The sequence below is a fragment of the Leptodactylus fuscus genome, chromosome 1 (assembly GCF_031893055.1).
Source record: "Leptodactylus fuscus isolate aLepFus1 chromosome 1, aLepFus1.hap2, whole genome shotgun sequence".
In the NCBI taxonomy this organism is placed as follows: Eukaryota; Metazoa; Chordata; class Amphibia; order Anura; family Leptodactylidae; genus Leptodactylus; species Leptodactylus fuscus.
In genome coordinates this window covers 102,307,901-102,331,975 of record NC_134265.1, presented here as the reverse complement: position 1 = coordinate 102,331,975, position 24,075 = coordinate 102,307,901, and the positions used below count along the sequence as shown (strand labels likewise).

Genomic DNA, 24,075 nt, shown 5'->3' with positions numbered 1-24,075 from the left:
CCTCTAAAAAAGGCTGCAGAAAAAAAATGCAGCGGAAACACTTTTTTTTCCACAGCTTTATTTATTTTATTTTTTTTATTGTGTTTTGCTTTTTATCCTTATTATACCTATAGGTAAAACGCTAGGTATTAGGTATTATTTACATACTGTGATTTTGAAAAACGCAGTCATTTTTTAAATGCATCTTTTCCGCTACAGATTTTTTTCTGAAATGTCTGGATGTTATTTGCCAGATTCTCACTCATTTTGCAGATACTGTAAATCGTAGTGTTTTTTGCTGCAGTGTTTTCACAGCGGGAAAAATGCTGCGTTTTTGCAACATGGGACCTCAGGCTGAATAAAGTTTTTCCATTGCTTTCAATGGCTTTTATTCTGAGTTATCATAGTATAGCGAGTTATCAGATTCAAGTTGACGCTACCTCTGTATATGTATCCAAGACTCTCTTAAGGCCAAATAATTGCTAAGGCTGGGGACCCACGTGGCGTAAATGGGTCTCGGTTTTGGAAATCACAGCATGTCAATTATACCTTCGGACACACCGGAATAATTGAAGCAGAAAGTGCAACTCTGTGCAAAGTGCTGCAGGAAAACCTCCCGATGCGTTTCCTCCATGTTTTTCCTGCAGTGCTTTTTCGCTGCAACCCGCTAGGTAGGGCCTTAGCCTAAAACAGTATAACTTTGGACTTTTTGCATACACTTGAGCAACTGCACACTGAGCTCTGCACTGTCAAAAAAAAAAAAAAAAAATCTGAGGACAGCATATAAAACACCTGATTGTGTGTAAGATATACAGTATTAGGCCTTATTCACACATTCATATATTACGTACTGGTGTTTCTGAACTTTTTTCAGCCATACATTCCCATTCATTTCAATGTGTTTATTCAGATATCTATTTTTTGGTGGACCATAGGCCTGTAAAAATCAGTGGAAGTGAAGCCTTTTTTTTCACTCATGCTTATGCATCCCTTAAATAAAAGTCTATGGGTTTGTTTAAAAAACAAAAAAACCAAAAAACAACTTATTTTTAAGATTTTTTTCACAAACCAAAAAACATACAAAGTATAGAAAATAGAAAATAAAAAATTAAAATCTGCAAGAAAAGTGGCTCAACCATGGAGCGCACCCTACTTGCAAATGAGTCGAGTGGAGGACAGTACGAGAAAAGCATGGAACTTACAAATCCACAGATGCGGACTTGTGAATGATGTTGATGTGTTGAAAGCAGGAAAAATAGCGTAATAGTGATTATATTAAGGACTAATCACTAATCTTATGTCTGTTCTCAATATCCAATTGTAAGAAGCAAGTACAATGAAAAAGTGGTCAAAGGAAGGACAGCTGGTAAACCAAGTGATAGGTACTAAAGGCTCATTGATGAGCATGGAGAGCAAAGGATAGAAGGTGTGACCTGATGTCACAGAGGAGCAGAAGAACGTTCTGTCTTGGTCCATTCACACGGAGTAACGCGAGGCGTTTTTTGTGCTTATTTTGTGCTTATTTTTACGGCCGTAAAAAGACGTTTCCATTGAGTTCTATAGTAAAATACGACTATTTTTACGTCCGTAATTTTATGTCCATTATTTTACGAATGTAAAATTACGGACTTATAAATACAGGTGTATTTTACTATAGAACTCAATGGAATCGTCTTTTTACGGCCGTAAAAATAAGCACAAAATAAGCACAAAAAACGCCTCGCATTACTCCGTCTGAATGGACCCTTATAGTGTCATAACATGCAATGGAGTTTGTACTACAACCTTCTATATGTCCTTACTATGTGTCTTGGTATGAATAAAGGGATACTCATATTACATTTTGTCTACCACTAAACAGTGCCCAGAGCTGTTACCACTTTTATGCTCCTTCTCCAGAATATAATCCAGAGTCGGTAATACTCCCTATGTACACTAAGGTATGGTGAAGGTGATCTAGCAGTGTGAATTCAATTTTGTCTGCTGGTAGAATTGCTTTTTCAGTAATCCTGAATTATCTATATATTCAAAGGGAAAAAGTGGCTTTTCAATTTACTTTAGATCTCACTAGAATTCCATATATAATTAAATATAGCTTATGGGAATTGATATGTCTGAAATAGATATAAAATACTTTAAAAATGTCCCATAGGAAAAGCCATTAGGGGCAGTAAAAGAAAATGTGACAGCTGCATGTTCATGGAATAAAGAAAGCCAACTTTGCTGGAAAAATCTGAACTGATTATAATTTTAGTTCTTTACAATCTAGAAATATAGAAATACAGTACTTGAACATCAAAATCTATGAATGTGAACAGTGAAGTCTCTCTTTAGAGTACGTACGACTTACTCTATTATTGGAACAGATTTGCTAAACACGTATTACATGTAGGTTTCTGATCTGTTCCACATGTTCTCCATACTCCAATGCACATTTCTGTGAATGTAACAAGTGCAAAGAAGAGGTGTTTAGATGCTAGAAAAGGTTAAAAGATTAATGATATATGATGCTTCATAGATGTTTCACGGGTTTAATAGAATCTATTGATTTTGTTCTGTTTGATCACATTATGGCCAGAGTTATCCACACACTCATTACATTCAGCACTGGAGATAATGTGGCTGAAGCAGAATTGATTCAATTAGGGATTGGTGGTGAGATGTAATGAACACACTAAACAGAATAATAGCACGACAAGGTGATAAGGTAACAGTAACATCATAATACACAGGCAATAGCTAGTTTTACGGTCCACTTCCAGTTCATATTAGGCTTGATATATATTTATACAACCATGGGATTAGTTTATTTATCTTTAAAAACTCCATAGGAAGTATTAAAAATCACATTAGATAAAGCCACATCAATCTGCCTTCAAAGACCACAGTCAGCATGCAATTTATTCATATCACTCACTCATGCTAAAAAATATATAATACACGTTTCAAGGGAATTGCTAGCAATTCCCCAGTAGCTGCTGATGAACCCTGGGAGCAGGGAATGACAAGACAGTGAGTCCTAACCTGAACCTGTTACTGCTTACTTGCTTCACTGTCCTAGGTGACAGAGGACCACTTGGCGGCAGTCCCTTCTTATGATATAAGTAATAACACAGAACAAAGACAAGACAAACAACAACAACAAACGTGAGGTAAGCTAGCCAAGAGGTCAGTAACAGTCTAGCAGTGCAGTACATAATGAAAATCCAAGAGAGTAGTCACAAGAAAAGCTAAAAGTCAGAAATGTAAATACAAACAGTAACAGTGTAGAGCCAGCACACACAGAAAGACAAATAACAAGAACTAAGGTTAGAGTGGGAAAATAATATATAGGAAGAACGAACGCCCCAGACTTTACTGGAAGGAAAGATGTCAATCACACAAGTAAGACTGAGATTAACTATTCGAGGAGCAGAATAAAAAAAAAAGGTGTAAGAGATGGGTGTGGTGGAAAATTAATTACATAGGTGAGGAAATAGAACACTGTTCAGACAATGCAAGAAGAACCTAAAGCAAGAATCATAGCCAGACATAGTCAAACGGGCAAGGATGTTACATACGTGTTCTAGCTTTAATGGAGCACAATAATGGTAACAGACATAGAGAACTTCATAGATCTATATCACTCTAAGAAGGAGTCTGCGCTATTACTGTCTCTCTATTTCATTTAGAACTATGCACAACATATATAGAGAAGCCCAGAACTTTACAGATGTAAATAAAGTAATTTGGTTGCAAAAGAAAGCTCATATTCCCTGCAGCAGTAGACTAAGACTCTCTTTCATCACTTATATCCTACATTTCCTGCTCACTCCCCCCTCTCCTATCCATAGATTTCTATAGAGACAGGGACATAACTCTTTGGGGTAGCTGCGGTAGCGGCTGCCTCAGGGCCTGAGCCATCAGGGGGCCTGGCGGCAACCGCTGCTGGTTGTTTTTTTTTTAAAGGCCATTACCTACTGACGTAACTCCAGCAGGTAGCGGGCCCTATTTACTGATTGATCCTGGCTCCTGCTTGGGAGGGGGCCATGTCAAATGTTCACCTTGGGGCCCTGCCATTCCTAGTTACGCCAATGTACAAACATGTTATCCGACGATGGGTGTAGCAAAACAGAAGAGAAGTTTATCAGAGGGAGGGGGAGCAGGGAAACAACCTGACAAGAACATATAGAAAACAAAGTTTCTTATAATCACCTGTACTGTTCACTGATGCAAAGTTTATTGAAGCCACATTAAAACACTCTAGAGTAGGAAATTGTTTAAAATCAATTTGGAATACTATTAACTACAATAGACTAGCTTTCTATTCTTACTCTTACTTCCTGAGAACAGAACTGAGATTCTCATGTAATACAATTCATGTACTCTTCATGGGTATTCCAGCTGATAAAACTATAGACTAGTACCAATACTATGTTTGTATGCTCGGCAATGATGCCACCGCTAATGTTGCTTTTCTTGCCTAGCTTTGTGCAGCACAATTACTTTGATTCTGCTAGCGTTTGCTGTGGGGGATATTCGCAATTACATTTCCCATAATTCTGCTCCCGCTCACAGATATTACCTATACATTACGACTGCTGTAGTAATTAATCTCTGTATGTAGCACCGTAATCGCTCACTGTCTTCACAGACCACACACACTGCTAATAGGCACAGCCCTGCTATTAGACACTAGAGATGAGCGAACACTAAAATGTTCGAGGTTCGAAATTCGATTCGAACAGCCGCTCACTGTTCGAGTGTTCGAATGGGTTTCGAACCCCATTATAGTCTATGGGGAACATAAACTCGTTAAGGGGGAAACCCAAATTCGTGTCTGGAGGGTCACCAAGTCCACTATGACACCCCAGGAAATGATACCAACACCCTGGAATGACACTGGGACAGCAGGGGAAGCATGTCTGGGGGCATAAAAGTCACTTTATTTCATGGAAATCCCTGTCAGTTTGCGATTTTCGCAAGCTAACTTTTCCCCATAGAAATGCATTGGCCAGTGCTGATTGGCCAGAGTACGGAACTCGACCAATCAGCGCTGGCTCTGCTGGAGGAGGCGGAGTCTAAGATCGCTCCACACCAGTCTCCATTCAGGTCCGACCTTAGACTCCGCCTCCTCCGGCAGAGCCTGCGCTGATTGGCCGAAGGCTGGCCAATGCATTCCTATGCGAATGCAGAGACTTAGCAGTGCTGAGTCAGTTTTGCTCAACTACACATCTGATGCACACTCGGCACTGCTACATCAGATGTAGCAATCTGATGTAGCAGAGCCGAGGGTGCACTAGAACCCCTGTGCAAACTTAGTTCACGCTAATAGAATGCATTGGCCAGCGCTGATTGGCCAATGCATTCTATTAGCCCGATGAAGTAGAGCTGAATGTGTGTGCTAAGCACACACATTCAGCACTGCTTCATCACGCCAATACAATGCATTAGCCAGTGCTGATTGGCCAGAGTACGGAATTCGGCCAATCAGCGCTGGCTCTGCTGGAGGAGGCGGAGTCTAAGGTCGGACCTGAATGGAGACTGGTGTGGAGCGATCTTAGACTCCGCCTCCTCCAGCAGAGCCAGCGCTGATTGGCCGAATTCCGTACTCTGGCCAATCAGCGCTGGCCAATGCATTCTATTAGCCCGATGAAGTAGAGCTGAATGTGTGTGCTTAGCACACACATTCAGCTCTACTTCATCGGGCTAATAGAATGCATTGGCCAATCAGCGCTGGCCAATGCATTCTATTAGCTTGATGAAGCAGAGTGTGCACAAGGGTTCAAGCGCACCCTCGGCTCTGATGTAGCAGAGCCGAGGGTGCACAAGGGTTCAAGTGCACCCTCGGCTCTCCTACATCAGAGCCGAGGGTGCGCTTGAACCCTTGTGCAGCCTCGGCTCTGCTACATCAGAGCCGAGGGTGCGCTTGAACCCTTGTGCACACTCTGCTTCATCAAGCTAATAGAATGCATTGGCCAGCACTGATTGGCCAGAGTACGGAATTCGGCCAATCAGCGCTGGCCAATGCATCCCTATGGGAAAAAGTTTATCTCACAAAAATCACAATTACACACCCGATAGAGCCCCAAAAAGTTATTTTTAATAACATTCCCCCCTAAATAAAGGTTATCCCTATCTATCCCCGCCTGTACAGCTATCCCTGTCTCATAGTCACAAAGTTCACATTCTCATATGACCCGGATTTGAAATCCACTATTCGTCTAAAATGGAGGTCACCTGATTTCGGCAGCCAATGACTTTTTCCAATTTTTTTCAATGCCCCCGGTGTCGTAGTTCCTGTCCCACCTCCCCTGCGCTGTTATTGGTGCAAAAAAGGTGCCAGGGAAGGTGGGAGGGGAATCGAATTTTGGCGCACTTTACCACGCGGTGTTCGATTCGATTCGAACATGGCGAACACCCTGATATCCGATCGAACATGTGTTCGATAGAACACTGTTCGCTCATCTCTATTAGACACCGCTTTGCTACTTATTGAATCCACCATCCAGCATGTAAAGCAGCTCCATCCAGAGACAGGAAGAAAATACGGAGAGACAGCAATTAATGGAGATGTGAGGGGTGGAGAAGAGTCATGTGAAGTATGACAGTACAGGACAAAAGAATGGCCATGTAACTAGAAAACAGCTTACAGAGGCATATCACCTACAGACAGTACATTGTCAGGAGCATATTCAGACATCAGTGATTTTTCATCTTTTTGCTGTCAGCGATGTCCAAGGGTGGTACACAGACCCATTGATTTCTATATGGCTATACAGCTGGTACTTTTATCAATGAGCTAGACCTCCTTCAATTATTTAAATTAAATGTTAAAGGGGCTCTATCAGCAAAATTATGCCGTATGAGCCCCACATATGCCTGAATATTAAAAAGGCTATTCAGGCACGAGCAATGGTATTTTAATAGCCCCCTCCCTGTTTTAAACTAAGACCGTAAAAACATATATGCAAATTATACTTACCGTGCACGGTGGACGGTTCATGCACTGGTGGACGTCATCTTCGGTCCTGCCTTCCTCTGGTGTCCTCTTAGAGTAACGTCCTCCTTCCACACCTTCTTCTTCTTCTTTTCACTGGTGGGTTGTGATTAAATCCCATGCATGCGCAGTAGCGCTACCTCCTCCGCTCTTAGTTTAAAATGGGGGTGCTTTTAAAATACCAATAGCGGTTCCTGAATTGCCTTTTTAAAGGTTATTCAGGCATATGTGGGGGCTCATATGGCATAATTTTGCTGATAGAACCCCTTTAATGGAATTTCCATATATAAATAAATAGAGAGAAAAAGAGAGAGAGAGATTGGAAACAGTAGAAACATCAAACAGTAGTCATGAATTAAAATACTATCGCCAAGCAAGATAAAGTAAAGGGTCAACACAAACCCACAAAGGGGTATCAGGAGAGAGAAATACATCTACAGTATATGGTCTCTTTGGGTTGCCAAACTGGCAATAATTTACCTCTGGAATGAGATTTCCAGTAGGTAATCTCTTCAAAGCTCTAGCTTTGATTCACTTTCCCTGTCCATTGTTGGAGTAATATCCGAGAGCTAATGAAATGGTATGATGCACTTGGCAGGAGCCAGGAGGTATCTGAAAAGTTTGGAATCTTAAAAGGAAAAAGGGAAACAGTGATGGATGACAAGACTACTTCTGGAGGGACCAGGAGTCCACCGCTACAAATGTGGTTGCAAAGTCTCTGGAAGATGTCTTATTACTAGGCTTTGCACCAGCATACCAGCACCTTATAACTGTTGTCCTGATACACATGCCTTTGAAAACAGTATGTGGAGTCACTAAGATATGACTAACAGCACCTGGGGAAAAGGCTACATCAAGATTGCTTTTCCACACACAGCTAAATACAGTAAAAAAAAAAAAACCATACCCAAACCTGCAACGTGGTCCTAGAAACTGGGAACTGAAGTCATGTGGGTCATTCAAGATTGCAGATCTCAAGGGAATCAGAGAAATGTAATTTTCAGTTGTAAGCCATAAATTAAGGGAATGGGCTTGAATCCAATCTACTATATGTGCTACACTTTTTAATCAGGTGTAAAACCATGATGTTTGGATGAAAAATCAGACACATGAACAGAATACTGATGTGAAATGGACATCACCATTGACAAGAATGGTGGATGAAGCCTGTGATTACTTTTATACATATAATCTGTTTGCATAAAATGTACAGAACATTGCACTGACATATTTACTTCAACTACATATGTATTGTCTGATGTAAGAAATACTAGAAAAAAAGGACAGTTACCGGTATGTTGGTCATATCAGGGACAGGGAAGAATTTGGCTGCATTGCTTGGCTATTAAATGTCATGTAATACTATCCCTGAAAGTTTCTTTTGTTGTTGTTGTTGTAGTTATTATGTGCCCTATGCTTAAAAAAGAAAAAAGAAACATGAAGTTACAGGAACATCGTGACATTATGATTGTTATCTAGGACAGCAACATCTTTTTATAACCTCTGCTGCTTTACTTTGGCCCATTTCCAATTTTGACAGAAAGGACAGTGTAGATGAAAATTATATCTGCCTGCAAATCATAGAAAGCAATGAGAGCTGAGTGTAGTACAAATACAGATAGGCACCTAGTAATAATTGCTGGGAACCAACTGTATTTCAGAAAAAGAAAGACACTTGTGTAATACAACTCTTTGTAAGTATACAGTATCAGCTGAGACTGGAGCTATAGCTACTTTAGCTATAGGGCAAATGCTGTGCCTGCCTGTTTATGTCAGCAAAAGGACCCCTTTCAGTCATCCAGGACCCAGATTCACTATCCTGAATTTCAGGTGCTGCAGGACCCCCTCAGCGGTGTCCGGCTCAGGAGCGGGGGCTGTGGTGTGTGGTTGAATGTGCTCAGCCTAGCAGGTAGCACATCTTCTACCACTACTACTCTTATCCTCTGGTTCCATCTGGGTTGCAACAATTGTAGGTCCTAGCAGTCTATAGGCAGTATTCTAGGAACTAGTAGCCTCCCTACAGGAAGCATAGTTGGCCCTAGAAATCCCAATACAGGTAGTATTGTAGGTCCTAGAAGTCTACAGGCAGTATTGTAGCTTCTAGCAGTCTTCCTAAAGGCAGTATTGTAGGTCCTAGAGGTCTAGAGGTAGTATTGTAGCTTCTAGCAGTCTTCCTAAAGGCAGTATTCCTCACCATGCAATTTCACATTTCTAATATCAAGCTAATACAGATGCCTCTTGGCTGTACATGTTCAGAAATGTGTATCACAAATTAAAAAATTATCACAGACATGCAAATTATCCTATATCTGCCTATGTATGGCCACCCAGTGACTGTATGGTGAAATGCTGTCCTTTCAAGGCTTTAGTTAGAAGCTTTGGTTGCTCTCGACTGTGATATTGAAGAGGACCGTAATTATCTCAAATCTTCACAAGTGCAACAAGACCCTGCATAACAGCTATACTACGATTTCTGATATAGTGGGTACAGTTGCAGGTACACAACAGTAACCTACACATGCCTGTGATAAACATGTAAGTCATACGTGATAAGGGGTTAAATTACCTTGAATGAGTACACTGATATTAGCCTCTATGAGCATCAGGACATACATATATGTCCTGGTGCATGTGAAGCAGCAGACTGCAATAAAGTCTATGTGAACTAAAAATCATAGGTTGAAGCAGCTAAAAAAAATGTAAAAGTTTTTAAAAATATAAAAATAAAAATACCCAAGAGTTTAAATCGCCCTTTTCCCTGGATCACATAATTATAAGTAAATCGAGGACCTTTCATCATCAATGTGCTGTATTATATACCGGCAGAAAACCAATGGTGCGCTGAATTCACACACTTTTGGCTTTCCAGTATGTGCCATGGTGCTGGAGAAATCAGTAGTTAATTTCGGCGCTGATATCACTCCAATGTCAGAAGGGTGGGTCTTACAGTCTAGTGTCATCACTGGGATGTGAAGAATGTCTCCTTGACAGTACACGGAAATGGAAAGAAGCTCACCACGGCTCGTACCGGAAAGCTGACTGTCGCTGAATTCAGTGCACGGTTGGCTCTCGAGTGTTGTGTAAAACCACACAACTCTGAGGATACGGAAGGTCCTCTTTAAATGCTGCTTTAAATTTTCTCTTCAAGGCATCCTTTGTTGTTAAAGAGAACCTGTCACCAGGTATGAAAAGTCCAATGACATATCATGAGATGAAGTGTTGTCATCCCGAGTATTTTGACATTTTATTTATCCGAATCGGTTAATTTGAAAGTTAAAAGCCCATTAAGACTGTGTATTGTATGTCATGTGGTGTTACCGCACATTTGGCTATTTGTACATATACTCCAACAAGCCTAAATCTTTCTGTCTCTTTTCAAAGAAACAATTAACAGGTTTTATGGGCAGATCCACGAAAAATGTCTTGGCTGTTTGAATATTGAACAAGTGATATGTAACATGTTTAAGATCCATTCTACGCTAGAAGTTTTTTTTTTATTTATTCGAAAATGTTTTTACTTATGAACACAATCTTTTTTTTCATGAAGGCTCCACTCCTGATTTAGCTTATAAATACTAATGCTAAACACAGGCCAAATACTGCTTTAACCCCTTCCCGGCATCCGCCATACTAGTGTGGCAGATGCCGGGTGTTTAACTATGGTGGCCACTCGGGAACTGGGTGGAGTTTTATACAGCAGACGCCATGTGCTAATGCCGGCGACAAAGCTGACCGAGGCGCCATTTTATCTGAAGTCACATATTGGTGAGGTTTTGCTGGCTAAACTGGTTACAGGGAGGGGTAGTAAGCTCGCAAATGAAATTTCACCGCTCAGGTCATTACCCTGAAAATAATTTGGATAAATGGTGTGGAATTTAAACAGTATATACCCCTTTAAGATAAATCTACAAGGGAAAGAGAGCAATTGTATAGTGCATGAATATTTCTGATGTTTCGGGTGAATGTTGACGGACCCCTGACAAAGGGGGTTCCATCTGCATCTGTCATTTAATGTCCTTCGCTCTCATCCTGGACAGATGAGAGCAATGGGCATTAAGAAATGATGGTGTAAACCTAGCCTAATTCCTGCATTTACACATAAAAAAAAAACTTATTATATAAAATCTATAAAGTATTACATAAGCTTTCCCATTTTTTTCATAAAAAATACTCATCTTTAATGTTTTTAACTTCAATTAATAGTTTGACTTCAGCATATTAAAAAACTCTAGTAATATAATAAAAATAGGTTTTTCTAAGAGGAATTTAATACATTACGTTTTTATTCATCACTTACTATGTGTTTTATGCATTCTCATAAAAAATGCTGTTAATTTCCCCTTCAAACTATTAAAAGCATTTATAATCTTCAAAAATCCTTTGCACCACATGTTCCTTGCAAGATAACCTCAGCCATGAGTTAACTCTGCAACATTAGCCTTGTTTTCTGCCATTTTGAATTGACATAATAGTGTAATTTGTATCCTTAGCATATATTATGGCTGATAGGCACAGCGTGAGCAAGAGAGTGGGCCTGGAAAGTGATATGACCCACACATATTTGAACTTCTGTCTTGTAGTTAGGGCAGCTATTCTTAGCATCTCAGAAAAACTTCTCATAATAAAGACCTCATTAGCATGTCTTGTATTTATGCATTGGCAGCTAATGGGAAGTTATTAGCATAATATAGCTGCCGTGAGTTTAACCAAGAATGTTGTTCCTTAAAGGAAAATTGTAAAAAAAAAAAAAAAATGAATAAATCATTTATTAAACTAAAAAATGTACTAGAACATTTCCTTAAATATTGAACTGGCTTTGTTTTGACTTGATTTATATAGAGTAATTGTTAGGAAATTACAAAGTTTCATTCATAACATCAAAAGCTGAGAATGGAAAATATGGGAAAAAGTTGATAGATAAATACTAAAAATTGTAGAACAAAAATTACTAAACATAAAAAGAACACAACAAATTAAAGATAGCATTACCTAAACTGGATCTAGCACAATATACAAAGAATTACCATATTTGCTATCCACAATGTCTGTGCACTGTACCAGTAATCACATTAATGGCAAATTACTATCTATTTCACGAACATGCTATTCCAGATGCATTTTAACATTCAAAAACTGCTTTTGATGTAGAGATAATTCACAGTGTTAAAGTATATGGCGGAGTAGTAGGAGACTTGTATTGCTGCAGTCAATTACTTCCTTCTCATAGAGACAGATCTGAACAGACAGGCAAACAAACAGGCAGACAGGCAGACAGATACAGATGTGCCTTTTCTTACCCGTTCTCTTGGCTGGACATGTCCAGATATGTGGATCACAAGTTAAGATGGACAGATAGATAGATAGATAGGATTGATAGATAATAGATAGATCTTTAATATTTAATTAAAAAGATTTAATCATTAAAAAGCTATTTTTTGTCCCTAACACGTAGGAATAGCCTTAAAAAAGGCTATTTGTCTTCTACCTTTAGATGTCTTCTCCACGCCACCGTTTGGTAGAAATCCCGTTTTCTTCTGTAAGCAAATGAGTTCTCTCGCAGCACTGGGGGCAGTCCCCAGCACTCAAACAGCACTAGGGGAGTCCCCAATGCTGCAAGAGAACTTTCCAGCACCGCTTCTATCTTCACCTGGAACGGCCTCTCACTGAGTCTTTTTCTGGCACTGGCTTCAAACTTCTGGGCATGCACAGTCGGCTCTGCCGTCGGGCCTCAGGAAGAGCCGACTGCACATGCCCTGGCTATTTTCTTGTGGCCGCTTACCCCAGCTTACTGTGTAAGCAGCCACAAGAAAATGGCCACTTATACCAGTTTACTGTGTGAGCGGCCACAGGAAAATTGTCGCGGGCATACACAGTTGGCTCTGCTCGTGGCCAGACAGTGGAGCCGACTGCACATGCCCAGAAGTTTGAAGCCAGCACCAGAAAAAGACACAGAGAGAGGTTGTTTCAAGGCGAAGATAGAGGCAGCACTAGGGACCACTCCCAGTGCTGCGAGATAACTCATTTGCATACAGAAGAAAACTGGGATTTCTACCGAACAGCGATGCGGAGAAGCCTTTCTTAAGGCTATTCCTACGTGTTAGGGACAAAAAATAGCTAGAGTACTACAGATTACTAGTGCATTATTACTGCGGTATTGGTATAAGACTTGTAGAATCAGTGACCGGTGACTGGACTGCACTTCCACTGTATGTTTTACATGGCAGACAATGATAACAACTGGCTTTTAGTGAAGTGCTATAAACAAGTCTGCAACAAAACATAGTATGGATACAAATTCACATGGCCTAACTGTACACAACAGAATAAAATTTGGTTTTGATCTTGGTCATGCTGTGAACACGATTCTGTAGTGAGCGCTTCCTATGGCTTTTATACAACTACCATGATCAGAACTGTTTATATACAACGCTTAATGACGTTCTCCAAATCATATGGTTTAGCAAAAACAGAAAGCAAATGAACCAAGAGATTGCTGTTTACGTTATATACTTCCAAACTTTCTTTATATTGAACCTGCTGGTAAATTGGCGTATATGTAATTGACTGTAGAAATAAAGTAACAGCAAAAGAAGCAACGCATCAACTTAGATGTATACGGCAGAGGCAGAGAGGGCTGTTAAATGAACCCTGCAATATTAAAGTAAAGTTATATGTTATACATTTGACTTTAATATTTTCTGTGACAATGATGACACTGACATTTGTGTGTCTTTCTCAGAGCCAGCCTCAGGTAATATTCACCTTTCCTTTGATCCCTATACTCGATTAACCAAGAACACTGGCACTTTCTACTGTACAAATAAAACACAGGAGGGAGACATTGAAGCTATTATGTGAACCTTTAATGTCAGGGAAGGCTGGCTGTGTCTCCCAGCTGTTTCCACAGTAAATGGTTTGTTAAATAAAGGTGTTTCATCAGCAAGTCTGCAGCCTGTGGGGACAGCGCCGAAGTGAAAGAACAGGTTAGAGAAGACGAAACAAGTTAGTGAAATAAAGTTATACTTGACAGGTAGCTCGTGTAATATTCAGAAGAGAGGGAGCTGACCATCTGAACAGTCTTACCCACATGATTCTGTGCAACACACATTGCAGGTTGCTTGTTAGTGGCCTAATTTCATTTCATAGTCAATATATATATATATATATATATATATATATATATATATATATGAATGTGCACAGTAGAAGTAGTGGTGTGGACCTAACCAGTCAGAGGCAGGGACACAAAATATGCAGAAAACAGGTTTGTTTAGAAAAACAAAAAACAGGGAAATACATAAACTTTGACTGCAGGCACAAAATGAGCAAAGTAAAATACAGCCTTAACTTCTGCCAAAACAAAATAAAATCCTGCCTGGCTGAACGACTAATTAAACTTAACTAATGATAACCTAACCATAGGTGTGGCTTACTAACAGCCACATGAACAAACCAACAAGCACAATATTGTCTCACTGGACTCAGGGTAACAGGACAGACCCAGACACCTCTTCTGCCTCCCTGGATCTGCCCTGAAGTGCAGGATCTGTAACCTTTTCTGGCCCAGTAATGAGCCTAGGACCCCACACCCACATATATATATATATATATATATATATATATATATATATATATATATATATATATGTATATCATACTCCCCTATATACTGTATATATAGATACTACTGTATTGCAGTCTATAGCGAATTTGCTATGTAACTATTGTAGGGTTAAACAGCAAAATAAACAAATAAACAATTGATAACTGTAACTAAATTGTACTTTGAATCCTTCTGAGTGAAATGTAGATGGCATGAAAATTCGTTCAACAGCATTTAATGCGCTATTTTTTTATATTTGACAATATAATATAATGGTTTATTTGCTTTAAAAATAAAAGTTCAGCGTTTTAAATCAAGAAGATTGTATTGATTTGAAATATTGTATTGTAGCAGAACACAAAGTACTGGCTCTTGGTGAGGGTCATACTGAACTACAGTGAGATTTTGTAGAATACTAAATTCATGCAGAAATACAATAATTTAGTACTTTTCTCAAAGTAAGCTAGACACTTGCTGATGAAAAATTTATCACAAACCCCAAATAAGAAAACAAGAGATGTGCACATGGTTATATAACTGGAAAAATGTCCAAATGTACACCTTAAAAGGCTCTAGCTTTGTGAAAATTCATTTTTAACTAAGCACATACTTGCATGGCCTTTAGAAATGCTATTTCACATGTACCTTTTCTATGTAATTTGCCTCAATGGTTTTTGAATGAGCCCATTTTTATTCATATGCTAATTAGCTTCCAACCAGCACAGGAAGTTTCCAGCAGCCTCCTCTCTCCTATTCTTTCCTATCTGTGTGTGCAAACAGGAAGCAGGAAGTCATCAGCAGCAGCAGCACAGGATACATAGGAAAGAATAGGCAGAGAATGCATGATGAGACTTCCAGGGTGCACCAAGAGAATAATTAGCATATGAATAAAAATGGGCTAATTCAAAAACCACTGAGGCAATTTACATACAAAAGGTAGGTGTGGAATAGCATTTCTAAAGGCAATGTAAGGATGTGCTTAGTTAAAAATGACTTTTTCCAATGATAGAGCCCCTTTAAATGGAACATCACTAGCTATTAGATTGAGTTAGTCGAGGTGCTAACACTTAAAGTACAGTATGTACATACACAAATGATAGAGTAAACAAAAAAAAAACCTATAAATAAAATTTTTATAGGAATATATTAGTATATATATTAATTACATAATTGGTAAGAATAAATATATTTTAGTTAGCCCACTTCATTGACTCATTCTGAGACCTAGTGACTTGTAAAAATATCTGTGACGTACTCAGGTCCGATTCTAGATTTTCTGCTGCCTGAGACAAAAAATTAAATGGTGCTCCCTACTCCCTCCATGTTAGAAAATTAGGCTTGACTACATGTGCACCACTCAGCAATTAGCCATTTGACTGAGATACATTACTGAGGCCCTGGCGCATGCGCAGTGGTTAAAAGAGGCCAGTTAGATACACCTACCCTCAGTGCTCAGTTTAACCGGTTTATCCAAGAATTGGCACTGGGGGCTAGCCATTTTTTGGACTCTGAGGCGGTCTCCGCGTCAAAATTCGGTCCAAAAATCTGCATGTGACCTTACTCTTAAAACTATTCCAACGTGGTTTAGCTTAAAACAGGATTCTAACGATAGAATCCCTTTAAGTTCCTATTAGCAATACTCTAACTAATATCAGGGAGAGTCTGTCTGTACATCTGTATTCAACCCAGCGTAGAGCTGAAACCTTTACCATATAATACAAGAAAGCTCATCTTTCGAAGATTGAACTACAAGTTAAAACAGAACCTGATATCACTAGTTAAGATAAGATAATCTGTTAATAGTCCCACTGGAGGGAAATTCAGTGTGTTACAGCATCATAGTTAAAAACACAGTCAGGACTCTGATTTTATATGCAGCATGACTTGAGATTCTTAGGGCTAGTTCACACGTGGGCAAAGAGGCTGATTTTGACAGCGGATTTCGCTTCAAAATCAGCCCCTTTACAATGGAGCCCTATGTGAACAGCTAGCTTTTTTTTTTTCTGCTAGCTTTTTTTTCTGCTAGCTTTTTTTCTGCTAGCAGAAAAAAGAAGCAACATGACCTTTCTTCAGGCGTTTTCCGACTGAAGAAAGGAATAGAAGTGAATGGGAGGCGAAAACCGCGCGTTTTTTTTCTGTGTGTTTTTTTGCAAAAATAAGTGACGCTAGCGGTTTTTTCAGCCCATTCTCTTTAACCATTTCTGGTGCAGGTGGTATAAAAACAGACATACAGCCATTTGAAGTCCCGTCTCCCACTCCTTAGGTAAACGCTCCATCTCTGCATATTTACAATATAAGGGCCTGTTCACACGAAGTAAACGCGTGTGTATTTTGGCAAAATACACATGTAAAAAATACACGTGTAAAAATAAGACTCCCATTGACTTCAATGACATTTTTTTTACACGTGTAAAAAAAAACACGTCAAAATACACATGTAAAATGTCATTGAAGTCAATGGGAGTCTTATTTTTACACATGTATATTTTGCCAAAATACACGCGTGTTTACTCCGTGTGAATGGGCCCCAACTGTGTACAGATTGTCCCTAGTAACAGCTCAGTTAGAAGGTTGCTAAGGAGAATATTACGGCCTTTTTTATAATAAAAAAGGAAGTTAGATAGAATATTAAAGTATATTACAGAATGGTCACCAAACACCACCAGAGAATAGTAACGCTATCAATTAGTAACGCTACAAATAGTGGCAGCATTGCCCTAGCCTAAAAGGGCGCAGAGCAAGTATGCAGAACAATCCCATGCATATAAATAATGTCGGGAGCTGCGCGCCATCAATTTTGTAAAGGTGGATAACCCTTTTAATCTGTACAAAAACCTCTACAATTAAACACTTCAATTGCATCTAACAAGAAATTCTTTGATGGTTATTCTTATATGAACGGTAAAGTAATTAGAATAATCTGCACAGAGTAAGGGAGGGTCAGTATGTCCCCATGTCTTATGGGACTGTGCACACAATTTAATAGAATATTGTGGAGCCCTGACTACTGTGAATTAATGACCATACTGTTCATTTATTACCATACAATGTATACATTTTTAGCTTAATTTACCGCTTGTCTGAGTCCCATTTATATACAGGATGAAAAGGATATGCGAACTATAATTATTTAATCAAGTTTATTCCTAAACTGATAGGTTAGATTATATTAGTAGGTATGGAAATAGAAATCTGAAACATGACCTGTTAATAAAAATAAATTGACCTCTAATCTATAACACTTAAACCAATCACTATCATACAATTCAGTGTTCAAAATTAATGGCCTCAATTCACATTAGTGCTAATCAGAATTATGAGTATAACATTCAGGTTGGTTGAAGAAAAGAACAAGCAAAATTATATAATCTGCCCTTTATCACATACTATAGAAGCAGATGGCATCACTTACCACCACAGTTCCTACTGCTGGGTCTTATTAGTTTTGGCTTTAGATGTAAAGTGGTGACACTATGGGTGGTGACAGCCCAGTCATGGACAGTTTACTGATACTTGAGTAACTTCACAGCAGAGTAAACCAATACTTAACTTTTAACATAACCCTAAATATAGCCCTGTTTGATTTGCTCCCAATATTAGAGCTAAAATGACACCACAAAGTGCACATAATAACATCAAAAAGAAATGGTCTCACCCAATTAATAGTGGACCCTCAGCTAGGGCAGGAGCATTTTTCTTCGACTTAAACAGGACTTTTCATGCCCTAGGACACATGATACGGTATTATACACTGCTAGAAAGCCGATAGTGTGCTCAATTCAGTTGATTTTCCCATAATGTGCCCCCGGTGAAGAGCTATTGGTGCATTTACCGAGAGCTCTTCACTGTCAGAAGGGCGTTCGTGACAGTCTAGCCAGGAACACCCCTCCTGACAGTCTGTCCGCAGCGCTATACTGTGAGGGGGCGTTTCGCACTGCCCAGCCATGACACAGAGCGGTGAGGAACGCCCCCTCACAGTATAGTGCTGCGGACAGATTGTCAGGAGGCCCATTCCCGGCTAGAACAACCTTCTGACAGTGAAGAGCTCTCGGTAAATGCACAGATAGCTCTTCATGTGTCCAAGGACATGAAGGATCCTCTTTAATAGGGTGAAATTAGAGAGTAACAGGGACAGCAATGTCCCTATCTCTGCTGTTTTTACGCTACCCTTGAGTATTCTTAAGTGGATCCCCATTGGATGGCAGACCTACCTGCCCTATAGCAGTTTCCAATTTGTGGTCACCTTTTGTACTCATACTTTAAGGACACTGTACATACAATACGAAATCAATTCCAGCTAAATCTATTCTACAAAAACCAAATAGTACTCTTTCCCTATAGTTAGGGTTCATCTCATCTACCTACCTTTATCTTAGAAGGAATATCTTGGATGCTTTTTCCTAATCATTTTAAATGGAGAGGGGGATAGTGTTTTCATGTCAAGTATTAGAATACAAAATAGGAAATAAAGAGATTTGACAAAAATCTTTTTTTTTTTTTTCTATATTTTTAAGACCTTATGCACACACCCAAGTGTGAAGCCCAAAACTCATCTGAGGGAGTTTCGCGTTTCAATGCTCCATATAGAGCAGGCTCTATCCTCCTCCCTGACATCCGAACAAACCCCCCACTGAAATCAATAGGGGGTGGACTCGGACGTGTCACACATTCCAAGTGTTGTCCGAGTGTAATCCACTAAAAAATCAGACCTAATAGAGTCCTAATAGTATAGCAGAATAATAAACAGGAAATTCATTGGTCTATACTCATAGGACTGTATTCTTTATTATAATAAATTGTACATAAAAAACGCAATATATGTTTTATTATCTTGCTGCTCTTGTGATCAACTATAATCATCTATTAAGAAAGGGAATACTATTTCCCAGAATTATTCAAATAGGACTATAAAAGACATATTTGTATGGTATATGGCTATGCATCCGTGCTGCTTCTTCGCTTTTTTATTGTGCAGAGTGTCATTGTTCAGTTGTCACAGCAGTTAGTCGCAAAGATTCAGCAGATTCCGCTTTTCATCAACAAACCAAATAAAGCTTTTACTGAATGAGAGTTTTCTTGATAGAGCGAGAAGGTAAAGGTCAAGTGATAACGTTCAGAAGCTACCTTACAAGGATTCAATTATACTGGCATCCTCTCACAAATCTATTCCAGATCAAAGATCTGGAGTCAAAAAGACAGTGTGTAACAGGCCATATACAACCAAATAAACAGAGGGTAATAGTCTTCTAATTTACTGAAGTCAATGCATCTACGGCTTGGATAATGCTTGATGTAAAAGTCATGGCAACATGTCAAACACAATGCATTCCAAAGCACTGTACACATATGACATGTCTCTCCATATGTTGTATTTCTATAGATATTGTTATTCTCAAATGTTGTTTCCTTTCATACCATTTTTTTCATTGGAAAAGTGCAATAATCAACTTGATCTCAAAATGTCACATTCCTGTACGCTGAGGGAGGTAGTATATTACAGCATCCCCCACGTACATGTAAATAATAGTGGTCTGGTGGGCACAGGAGCTGCACCTACTAGCCCTGCCACAGGAGAATGGCTGTGTTTGACCTTCACTCTCCTGCAGCAACAGCCGGGGCCATAACTAATCAAAGGAAGATTAACCCTTTAAGGGTTGCTGCGTCGTTTGGATGTTAAATATTTTCATATTTTCCTTCCCCGCCTTCCCAAATTCATAACTTTTTATATTTTTTTTGTTGACAGAGCTATGTTAAAGGCTTATTCTTTGCACGATAAGTTGTACTTTTATTTGGCACCATTTTGGTGTACATATAATGTTTTGATTAGCTTTTATTAATATTTTTAAGGAATATGTGAGAAAAACACAATTTTATCATAATTTATTTGCATTTTGTTCAATTTTGTACACTCTGCATTAAAAATAACATGACAAACTTTGTCCAGTGAGTCATGACATAGGTAAGTGCCCACTATTGAGTAGATTGAAGAGGATAGATTGCTTCTCAGTACTGTGCAAACTCCTCACATTGTAGGATTCCACCGTGAGAGTAGTTTGTCGACTTGGTGCCACCATCACTAGTGACATGGGCAGGAACAAACAGTGGATCACATGTAATAGGAAGCAGGAGAGGGAGAAAAGTGGAGAAAAAAAGGTGGAGGGGAGAGATGGAGATGAGAGGAGAGTGGGATAGGTGGGAGAAGAATCAAGACTAGACATAAACAGAGGGAAAAAAAAAAAAGGTTCACACCTGCGTTCGGCACTCCGTTCTGTGGATGCAAGAAGACGGAAACCACAGAGCGGGTCCGGCCGTGAGTGGCGGTGAGCGTTTTATGCACTCCGCGAAACCGTTTTTTTTAATCCAGACACAGAGTACTGCATATCCGACTGTGTCTGGATTTAAAAAAAAACGGTTTCGCGGCAAAGAGCATACAACGCTCACCGCCGCTCATGGCTGGACAGCTTTCTCACCCATTCAAATGAATGAGTGAGAAAGAGTCCTGCAGGTTTCCGTCTCCTGCCTCTGTTTTGTGCAGGAAACGGAAACCTGCATAACGGAGACCGGGCGCAGATGTGAACGAGCCCTTAGGAGTGGGAAGGGGAGAGGAAGCTAAAGGTGAAGTATGGATAGGAAGTGTAAGGAGCAGAGACAAAAGTTGGAATGCTCCAGGTGGAAGGAGGAGATCTCTCAGGCAAAGGAGGGAAAGGGAAGCAAAGAAAGCAAGGGTTTGAGCAATAGAGACCATGAGTGGACATAAATAAAAGCATCCCCCACCCGGGGTCTGCCCACAATCAGATCACAGGGGGAGTGAGGGATGAACAAGTAATCTAAGGTCTAAAACATCACAGAACAAGGCAAAAATGTACAGAGCAGAGGGGAACCCCCAGAAGCTCACAGAGGTTAGGCAGTGAAGCCCCTCCCAGCTACAATAAAAAAGAGAGGGGTTAGTGACTCAAGCCATTAGATCGAGGCCCATTGGGCTAAAATTGTGAGAGGGAAATGTAACAGGGAACCAGACATGTCTGGTAGAAGAGTCCAGATAGAATCTTAGTGTAGATCCAAAACCTCCAGTATAGTGCTGTAAGGGAATTGCTAAGACAGCAATTCCCAGAACTGTTAAACCCTGGGAGGGGCACAAGAGACAGTGAGCCCTAAGCTGAAGCCCCCCGCTTTCCCTTCCTATTGCCAGGCCCTATCCTAGGTAATAGGCGACAACCACGAGGACAATCCCTCCCTGAATACGTGAAACACAAAACGCAGACAAGACGAACAACAACAAAGGGAGGTCAGCTAGCCAGGGTTCGGTAACAAGAGAGCGATGCAGTGCCAAATCGGAGTCAAGAGAACAGTCAATGAGAAAAGCCAAAGGTCAGGTATAATAGTATAAGCAAACAGGGAACGTAAGAGCAGGTATGCGCACGGCAATAGCAAGCCCTGGTGTGAATGGGAACCAAGGCTAAATAGGGAGGAAGAACCCGCCCATGGAGTTCACAGAAAGGCAGCTGTCAATCAAAGGGCAAGGCCAGATTAACCACTTAATGGACAGAGGCAACCTTGGCAGAAGACGGGTGTGGTGCAAATCCAATTAAGGACTAGAGCCGTGTTCACACAGTGCAACTAAAAACTTTAAGCAGATTCTCAAACTGCACACGCCTCCTGCGCCGCAGCACGCGAGCAGAGGGTGGCGCAGAGGCTTGAACAGGCAGAGATGTTACAAGTGCCCACTAAGAATTGCCCTGGAAGAATAGCAGCATAACATGAACAGGCAGCAATTTCACATTGTCGTAGGACATAAACTGCTTAGGGCCCCTTAATTGTTGGTAGGACCCAGGGAAGTCTCGAAGAAGGATAGCTGAAGCAAGTTCATAGGTAAAGGCTGTGGGAGCAATCAGGCTTCAGTAGGCAGATGGAATGACAGGTTGGATTGAGCCAGTGTTGATTGCTGTTGATCTGTGTTGATATGCTGGTGCCTGGTCTAGGGTTCCAGCATAACAATACCTAAATCGCAGGGGGCCTACGTACACCTCACATAATGTCATTGCGATGCGATGAGCGGTGCACAAGGCCTAGGGTGCTTCAGAAAGAGGAGAGGGGTGAGGTAAGTGATGCAGCCAGGTTCTCCCAGGTTTTGAGATCAGATTTTAACAACCAAAAAAAATCATACTCTCCTGCCCCCAGCACCCTATTGTCTCTCGCCTGGAAATCCTGTGCCTAATTGGTCTCAGCAGTTACATGGGGTACAGGACTCACAGGAAGAAGGCACCAGCATGAGGCTGAATGGACACTGGTGGCAGACAGTGGATCGCTGGAGAACTACTCTAGCTCTATAACATGATGCCTGCTACTTGCACTGCATTTTCCTGGGAACAGGTTCCCTTTAGACATAAGTTTGCACATAGTGCTTGTACATGATTATATCTAGTGTTTTGAAAGCTTTTAAGATCTAAGGTTGGTACATGAATCATGTTATTTATATAAGAATATCTATTTAGGATCCAAGTCTCAGGATTTACATTGTACTTTATATATTTCTTAGCTCACCTTTTGTTATTATTATCATCACTCACTTACTTGAAAGCATTGGCATCTCTGTGGACCTTGTAGTTATCAGCACTAATTCTGGAGATGATTCTGGTTACTGCAATGAGGATACCAATATTGACCTGATTGTAAAGTTAAACAAACATTGGTTAAGTGCTGTAACACTTTGACATAAATCATAATTTAAAATAATAACAATAATTATAATAATAGTAATAAGTACACTACACAAACACAGACATAACACTTTTTAGCCAACTATTTACCTTAGGTAACTCAGATATAACGTTAGTTATACCATTAAAACCACCTTCCTTATATTGTACCCAGAAGAGCTCTGCCATTTTAAGGTGTGAAGTGGGGCCATCATGGAGTGGACTTGCTTTTATCAGCATATCCCAAAGATGCTTTATGAAATTATAATCTTGAGAATTTTCAGGCCAAGTCAACACCTTGAATACTGGAGTGTGGAAAGATGCTGAAGTCACCAGGAATACTGTTGCCATGAAAAGATATTCTGCAACAATGCGTAGTATTTAGAGATGAGCGAACACTATTCAAAACAGCCGTTTCGAATAGCATGCTCCCATAGAAATAATGGCTCCTTCCATTCATTTCTATGGGAGCGTGCTATTCGGAACGGCTGTTCCAAATAGTGTTTGCTCATCTCTAGCAGTATTAGTACTAATGGTAGTTAGTTTAGTACTAATAGTACCGCACTCCCCTAGGGATGTGGTGCTCAATGGGAGATTTCTCCAACTCATATATACCGGTATTTGCAATAAAAAAAAAACATGGCACGCTATGTTCTTTAGAAAATAAGGAAAGATAAATAAATTGGATTTGCATATAGATCAGTCCATCCAAAAGCAGATAAATATTATGTATGGGCTGGAAAAAAAAGCGTACAAGAAACTGGGCCAAGCAAGGGACCACTTCAGTATAAGAGGCAACGCATACCTGTAACAGAAGG

The 24,075-nt window shown here is 40.0% G+C and overlaps 1 protein-coding gene across 1 annotated transcript in view; it reads right to left on the bottom strand.

The window, feature by feature from the left end:
• The window catches only part of ADGRD1 (adhesion G protein-coupled receptor D1), a 550,408-nt gene that overhangs the window by 18,708 nt on the left and 507,625 nt on the right, over positions 1–24,075 (bottom strand). The window contains exon 21 of the mRNA XM_075274895.1: positions 23,133–23,224. Coding sequence (XP_075130996.1) covers positions 23,133–23,224 — 92 coding nt within the window. The remainder of the gene's footprint in view (positions 1–23,132; positions 23,225–24,075) is intronic.